Source organism: Xenia sp. Carnegie-2017, unplaced genomic scaffold (assembly GCF_021976095.1).
Source record: "Xenia sp. Carnegie-2017 unplaced genomic scaffold, XeniaSp_v1 HiC_scaffold_23, whole genome shotgun sequence".
NCBI classification, from domain to species: Eukaryota; Metazoa; Cnidaria; class Anthozoa; order Malacalcyonacea; family Xeniidae; genus Xenia; species Xenia sp. Carnegie-2017.
In genome coordinates, this window is record NW_025813486.1 from 4261870 (window position 1) to 4270048 (window position 8179).

The 8179-nt window shown below is 36.9% G+C and overlaps 1 protein-coding gene and 1 long non-coding RNA gene across 2 annotated transcripts; both read right to left on the reverse strand.

The window, feature by feature from the left end:
- Nucleotides 1–622: 622 nt before the first annotated feature.
- LOC124448227 (kinesin light chain 3-like) lies at nt 623–1881 on the reverse strand. The gene is made up of 2 exons (XM_046999223.1): nt 1869–1881; nt 623–1389 (listed from the first exon to the last, which is right to left on the reverse strand). The coding sequence occupies exons 1-2, from the start codon at nt 1879–1881 to the stop codon at nt 701–703; spliced, it is 702 nt and encodes a 233-aa protein (XP_046855179.1). The 3' UTR covers nt 623–700.
- A 2857-nt stretch (nt 1882–4738) lies between these two features.
- LOC124448216 lies at nt 4739–5196 on the reverse strand. The gene is made up of 3 exons (XR_006948983.1): nt 4966–5196; nt 4840–4873; nt 4739–4760 (listed from the first exon to the last, which is right to left on the reverse strand). It is a non-coding gene; the product is annotated as an uncharacterized LOC124448216 (long non-coding RNA).
- Between the last annotated feature and the right edge of the window lie 2983 nt (nt 5197–8179).

Genomic DNA, 8179 nt, shown 5'->3' on the forward strand with positions numbered 1-8179 from the left:
AACATTTGTATACCGGCCAGTATTAATCCCCGCCAGGGGGGTTGACCGGTCCATGAACTTTTCTACGCCAAACGTCTCTATCTCTCGCCATATCTCTCGTTATACCCATCGCCTTCATATCACTGTTCACAGCATCCATCCATCTCTTTCTCGGTCTACCTCGTTTGCGGACTCCATCAACATTCATATGCAACGTTCTACGAATTTCAGCACTTTCTTCCCTCCTTTCCACATGCCCAAACCACCTCAAACGCTGGCGCCTTACCCAATTCTCGATACACTCAACACCAACTCTTTCTCTAATCTCTTCACTTCGAATCCTATCCATCAACGTGGATCATACAACAAAAATTACTACTTGGTTATAACATAAAAACAATTTTCTTTAGAAATAAAGTCTAAAGGAAAATGTCAGATTCAGGGCAGCTATAAGTTCTAGTTAGGATGATTCCTGGATGTAGAGCAAGTTTTTTGACTAGATATCTGTGAAACTATGTATAGAAAAGGACCATTGCATCTTTAGGTTCATTTTACCTCACAAAATGTAAACTGCAAACGTTTTGTTCAGTACCAAAAATTCCTTTTCAGGGAGAGGGGAGTTGACTTAAAAATAGGTTTAACATAATTTGGAAGGCACAATTTTCTTTGAAACACGTAGCTACTAAAGTATAACTCTAAAGCTTTGTTATATTCCCGAGTTTCATAATACATCACACCTAGATTTTTTAAAAGATTTAGCGACATCAACATGACTAGTTCCTAACGTTTTTTTGCGAATTTCCAGAGCTTTTTTGTAAAATTCTATTGCTTTGTCGTAGTTTCCAGTTTTATCAAACACCAAAGCAAGATTGTGTAAAGACGCAGCAACACCAACATGATTTGGACCTAACAATTGTTTTTGAATTTCCAGAGCTTTTTCGTAAAACTCTATAGCTTTGTCGTAGTTTCCAGTTTCATATAACACCAAATCAAAGTTGTTTAAAGACGCAGCGACATCAACATGATTTGGACCTAACGATTGTTTTCGAATTTCCAGAGCTTTTTCGTAAAACTCTTTAGCTTTGTCGTAGTTTCCAGTTTTATCATACACCGAACCAAGATTATTTAAAGACGTAGCGACATCAACATGACTTGGACCTAACGATTGTTTTCGAATTTCCAGAGCTTTTTCGTAAAAATCTATAGCTTTGAAGTAGTTTTCAGTTTCAGAATACACCGCAGCAAGATTGTCAAAACACTCAGCGACATCAACATGATTTGGACCTAACGATTGTTTTTTTATTTCAAGAGCTTTTTCATGAAACTCTACAGCTTTGTCGTAGTTTTCAGTTTGAGTATACACCTCAGCAAGATTGTATAAACACTCAGCGACATCAACATGATTTGGGCCTAGCGATTGTTTTCGAAATTCCAGAGCTTTTTCGTGAACCTCTATGGCTTTTTCGTAGTTTCCAGTTTTATCAAACACCATACCAAGACTGTTTAAAGACGCAGCGACATCCACGTGATTTGGACCTAACGACTTTTTTTGAATTTCCAGAGCTTTTTCGTGAACCTCTAGAGCTTTGTTTTATTTTCCAGTTTTTTCAAGTACATTACCAAGATTGTTTAAAGACGCAGCGACATAAACGTGATTTGGACATAACGATTGTTTTCGAATCGCTAGAGCATTTTCGTAAAACTCTATTGCTTTGTCGTATTTTCCAGTTCCATAAAACACCAAACCCAGATTTTTTAAAGACCCAGCAATATCAACATGATTTGGATCTAAAGATTGTTTTTGAATTTTCAGAGCTTTTTCGTGATGATTTTTAGCTTTGCTATACTTCCCGGTGTCATAGTATAAAAGACCGAGAATATTAAAATACCAAGATTTGTCATAACTAGATTCTTCGGATTTAAATTTATCCAACAGTTCAAAAGCAAGATCGTATTTTCCAAAATGTCTTAATCTTTCGACAAAATATTGGAAAACTTGTAAAGTATTCATGTTGATTTTTGTCTTGTTGGTCTTTAATAATTGAGGAATTTTTTCAAGATGTGGCATCAATTTGCTTTCGTCGTTTCTCTTTAAGCATGTAAAGTGCTTGAGCTTTTTTCTTAACGTATGGTTGAAGAGAAGGCAAATGGCATTCATGCTCCAATTTATGTTCTTCATTTGAATGTTCAGATTGATAAACAATAATTGCCCCTATGAACAATGTGTTTAGGCGACGCTTTACTAGAAAACTCCTCAACGTCTTCAGGACAATTAACGTCTACTGAACTGGTGTCACAAGGCTCAAATGACGATGACCAACCACTAGCCATACCTAACATGTTACCACCAGAGATCTTTCTTGGGTAGATCAAGGTTTTAGGAACTTCAAACAAGGGTTGTGTTGAGCTGACACCTAAAATAGAACAAATATGGATACATGATGAAGTGGAGAACAAGAATAGAGGTTATAGAAGACACAATACGTATAGTCATTGGTGTTTCACAGGGGTATACATTACAGGATAACAATGGATCGAATTAGACTAAGCAACTAGGTACATTTAAGCAATCCATCTTTCCGATGGTAAACACACGTGTCAAAAAAACGTGATCAAATTACAAAATTCGTGCAATCAAATGGTCGGACATAGTATTGTTTTCGTAGAAGAGAGCCAATAAAATAAAAAGATTCTCTTCGGGCATTTGTAAATATTATTTTAGAAATACAGATCGAATAATTATAAAGGCAGAAGGTGTAAGAGTGAATAAAAACCATTTTCCGTCAAATCAAAGGAAAGCTTGAATATGACATGCAATATACAGGCATTAAGTTATAGAGAAAAATAAAAACATTTTAACGTTGTCACGGATATTACGAGTGCCGTAACAAAGTGTTGAAGAGTTTCATATGCATTTGTCAAAACTAGATTAAGAAGACAAAGAGCATTCCAAAAATATATGATTGAAAACTTGCTCAGCGCATTTACAAGCACCAATTTCAGAGCTCGCTCTGTCACAAATTAATTGAGAATCTGAGCATGTGTTGTTAACACCACAAACTCTCCAAGCTCATGGTAACGACCAACTGGATGTACTAGTACCGATTTTGGAGTAATTAGCTCGCTCAGTCACAAGTTTTAACGAAAATCATCTGCGCATGCGCAGTCTGCTTGAGCATGCGCAATAAACTTGACGAGATACACAAGTTTATAGTCGTCGCAACGACGAACTGCATGTACAAGCACCAATTTTGAAGTAAATAGCATGCTTAGTAACAATTTAATAGAGAAATCATCTGTGCATGCGCGCGAGCATGCGCAGTCCACTCGAGTAGTTGTTCATAGTCATGACAACGATCAACTATACGTATTTGTACTACATTTGTGTCAATTAACTCACTTAGTCGCAAATTATCGAAGAAATCATCTGCGCATGCGCAGTAATAATAACAATCATCCCACAACTTTCGTACGCCTTAAAATTTTGCTATATATATATAAGGCTAAAACTTCATATAGTAGATGTCAACTAGCAGTGGAAGCTGGGTGCAATATAGTATGCAGTGGCTTAGGGGCCCACACTTAGGAGGTGGCGACCGCACTCTCCCTGCGTATCCTGAGCAAAGCCTATCGCAAGTGATCTCAGGGTCTGATGGGCGGAAGCTTGCTATTGACATCTCTCAAGTAGGATAGCGTGGAGGGGCCGAAATCTCTAACCGAAACGTTAACATGCGGCGTTCTAGTGCCTTGAGCTTAAGGAGGTATCAGGAAGCATGGACCGAAAACGGGGTTTTTTTGCTTTCGAATTTTGTCTTTTTGTTTTCCTCCCATAAAAAAACCAAGCAATGTTTCAATTAACTTCTTATGACCCTGTCTTTATGTGACAATTATAATTAAAGACAACCTTAAAAATGTTTTATACCATTTTTATCGCTTTATATCTTTCTGATTTAACTCTTCCATTTACTGTTTCTCATGTATCACGAGCAAACCATCCATATGCTTCATGGCAAACAAACAAGGATTATGTGGTTCTCTTAGTTAACATGCGACGCTCTAGTGCTCAACTATCACGGGTATCGGGAGGCACGGACCGAAAACGGGATTTTTTTGTTTTCAAAATTTGTCTTTTTCTTTACAAGAATTCTTCTCATTAAAGAAACTAGAACGTCCAAGGATACTTCAAAGGTTCAAACAATTTCTGCCTTTTTGAATTAAAATTTAAACAAACTCTAAGCATGTTTATACGTTCTTACTTTTTACAATGTAACTTTCTCATAGCTCTCTCGTGATGAACGCGAGCCTCCTTATACAATATGACTCTTTCATCATGAACGAAAGCATCCATGGGCTTCATGGAAAAAAGGGATTATGTGCTTTGTTATAATAGTTTCTACAAAGATAAGATTTAATAAGCTAAGATATTTGAAAATAAATATATTTGAGTTATTATGGAAATAACAAGTCGAGAATTGATTGATCATACCCATTCCAATTGGTCTGGAACAACCATTACATTTATAATTTTGGCCATCTAACCCTTTTTCCCGGGCTATATTGTTAATTAACGACAGTATCTTCATACGTCGTTCTTGCTGAACATCTTCAGGTGAAGTAGGATTACCAATAATCTATTAAGTATAAAAACATAATTTATCCATAGAATTATAGCAAAGTTACGATGGACAGATAAGTGTTATTAAAGCTACAAAACTTAAATTCAATATATCGTATAAAGTACCACAAATCCCGAGGATTCCTCGTATCGAAAGGATTCTAAACTAAAGATGAAAATTAAGATGAGAAATTTTGAAGAATTGAAACTACAGAGTTTTTCAACAAAAAAAATGTTAAAAATACCTGTACTACCACTAGATTCTTCAATGTATATGCTCTAAAATAATAGTCATTAAAACGACAATTTCAAAAAACATAAAAAACTAAGCATTTGTAACATTGGAGAAAGATACAGGATGAACATGAAACCTTCTCAGAAGACGATGGAACGAGACCATAAATATTTGATATGAACTTCTTGCTAACAACGTTCGCGTAATCCGTTAGCATACCATGAAAACTAACTTCTGGTTTGGGCGACGCTTTACTAGCAACCTCTTCAACGTCTTCAGGACAATTAACGTCAACTGAACTGGTGTCACAAGGCTCAAATGACGATGATCAATCACTAGCCATACCTAACATGTTACCACCAGAGATCTTTCTTGAGTAGATCAAGTATTTAGGAACTTCAAACAAGGGTTGTGTTGAGCTGATACCTAAAATAGAACAAATATGGATACATGATGAAGTGGAGAACAAGAATAGAGGTTATAGAAGACACAATACGTATGGTCATTGGTGTTTCACAGGGGTATACATTACAGGATAACAATGGATCGAATTAGACTAAGCAACTAGGTAAATTTAAGCAATCCATCTTTCCGATGGTAAACACACGTGTCAAAAAACGAGATCAAATTAGAAAATGCGTACAATCAAATGGTCGGACATAGTATTGTTTTCGTAGAAGAGAGCCAATAAAATAAAAAGATTCTCTTCGGGCATTTGTAAATATTATTTTAGAAATACAGATCGAATAATTATAAAGGCAGAAGGTGTAAGAGTGAATAAAAACCATTTTCCGTCAAATCAAAGGAAAGCTTGAATATGACATGCAATATACAAGCATTAAGTTATAGAGAAAAATAAAAAAACATTTTTAACGTTGTCACGGATAATACGAGTGCCGTAACAAAGTGTTGATGAGTTTCATATGCATTTGTCAAAACTAGATTAAGAAGACATAGTGCATTCCAAAAATATTTGATTGAAAACTTGCTCATCGCATTTACAAGCACCAATTTCAGAGCTCGCTCTGTCACAAATTAATTGAGAATCTGAGCATGTGTTGTTAACACCACAAACTCTCTAAGCTCATGGTAACGACCAACTGGATGTACTAGTACCGATTTTAAAGTAATTAGCTCGCTCAGTCACAAGTTTTAACGAAAATCATCTGCGCATGCGCATTCTGCTTGAGCATGCGCAATAAACTTGACGAGATACACAAGTTCATGGTCGTGGCAACGACGAACTGCATCTACTAGCACCAATTTTGAAGTAAATAGCATGCTTAGTAACAATTTAATAGAGAAATCATCTGCGCATGTGCTCGAGCATGCGCAGTCCACTCGAGTAGTTGTTCAAAGTCATGACAACGACCAACTATACGTATTTGCACTACATTTGTGTCAACTAACTCACTTAGTCGCAAATTATCGAAGAAATCATCTGCGCATGCGCAGTTACGATAACAATCATCCCACAACTTTCGTACGCCTTAAAATTTTGCTATATATAAATAAAGCTAAAACTTCATATAATAGATGTCAACTAGCAGTGGAAGCTGGGTGCGATATAGTATGCAGTGTCTTAGGGGCCCAAACTTCGGTGGCGACCGCACTCTCCCTGCGTATCTTGAGCAAAGCCTATCGCAGTTGATCTCAGGGTCTGATGGGCGGAAGCTTGCTATTGGCATCTCTCAAGTAGGATAGCGTGGAGGGGCCGAAATCTCTAACCGAAACGTTAACATGCGGCGTTCTAGTGCCTTGAGCTTAAGGAGGTATCGGGAAGCATGGACCGAAAACGGGTTTTTTTTGCTTTCGAATTTTGTCTATTTGTTTTCCTCTCATAAAAAAACCAAGCAACGTTTCAATTAACTTCTTATGACCCTGTCTTTATGTGACAATTATAATTAAAGACAACCTTAAAAATGTTTTATACCATTTTTATCGGTTTATATCTTTCGGATTTAACTCTCCCATTAAATGTTTCTCATGTATCACGAGCAAACCATCCATATGCTTCATGGCAAACAAACAAGGATTATGTGGTTCTCTTAGTTAACATGCGACGCTCTAGTGCCCAACTATCACGGGTATAGGGAGGCACGGACCGAAAACGGGATTTTTTTGTTTTCAAAATTTGTCTTTTTCTTTACAAGAATTCTTCTCATTAAAGAAACTAGAACGTCCAAGGATACTTCAAAGGTTCAAACAATTTCTGCCTTTTTGAATTAAAATTTAAACAAACTCTAAGCATGTTTATACGATTTTACTTTTTACCTTTTACAATGTAACTTTCTCATAGCTCTCTCGTGATGAACGCTAGCCTCCTTATACAATATGACTCTTTCATCATGAACGAAAGCATCCATGGGCTTCATGGAAAAAAGGGATTATGTGCTTTGTTATAATAGTTTCTACAAAGAAACTATTATAACAAAGCACATAATCCCTTGTCAGCATGTGTTGGCTTGCGATAAACTGTTGTTCGCAGTTTTTGATTGTCATGTTTTACCAAACAGTCGAGAAAAGGAACCGTTTTCTTCAACATCTTTGGTAAATTGTATTTGGCTGTTGTGTTTGTTGATGTGAGTGTGAAAGTCATCAATCTCGTCTGCATGTAGTGCTGTGATTGTGTCATCTACGTAGCGAAACCAAAAAGGTAGTGCATGTTTGTAAGTCGTGAGCGCCCGTTCCTCTATAGATTGCATTACAATTTCAGCAACTACAACAGAAACGGGTGAGCCCATTGCTGTTCCATGTAATTGTTTGTAGTGTGTACCTTTGTACTGGAAGTAAGTGGAGGTAAGGCAGAGCTCCAGTAGCTCCATAATGTCTTCTGTCGGTAATGGCAGTACGTCCGTGGTGTTTGTAATGAGGAATTTTGTACAAGTAAGTGTCAGATTAAGTGGAATACTGGTGAACAGTGATTTCACATCAAAAGACACTAGTATATAGTTGTCCGGTATTTGTACAGTGCTCAGTTTTTTAATGAAAGTTTCAGTGGATTGCAGCTTGTGTTTGGATTTGTTTGTAAGTGGTTGCAGTATGTCAGTCAAGTACTTTGAGAGTTCGTAAGTAGGCGAACCACAGAATGATACAATTGGTCGCATGGGTATTTGTGGTTTGTGAAGTTTTGGTAGTCCGTATAGTCTGGGTGGTCGTGGTACTGAACATCTAAGTCGATAGTAAATACGTTCAGATATAATGTTAGATTTTCTCATCGAGAAGATCTTGCTGTTTAGTTTGCGTACTAGTGATGGTGTTGGGTCTCGTTTTGTTGAAGTAATCATTCCTGTTCATGACCACAGTCACGCGTCCTTTGTCTGCTGGTAAAATGACGATGTTGTTGTCGT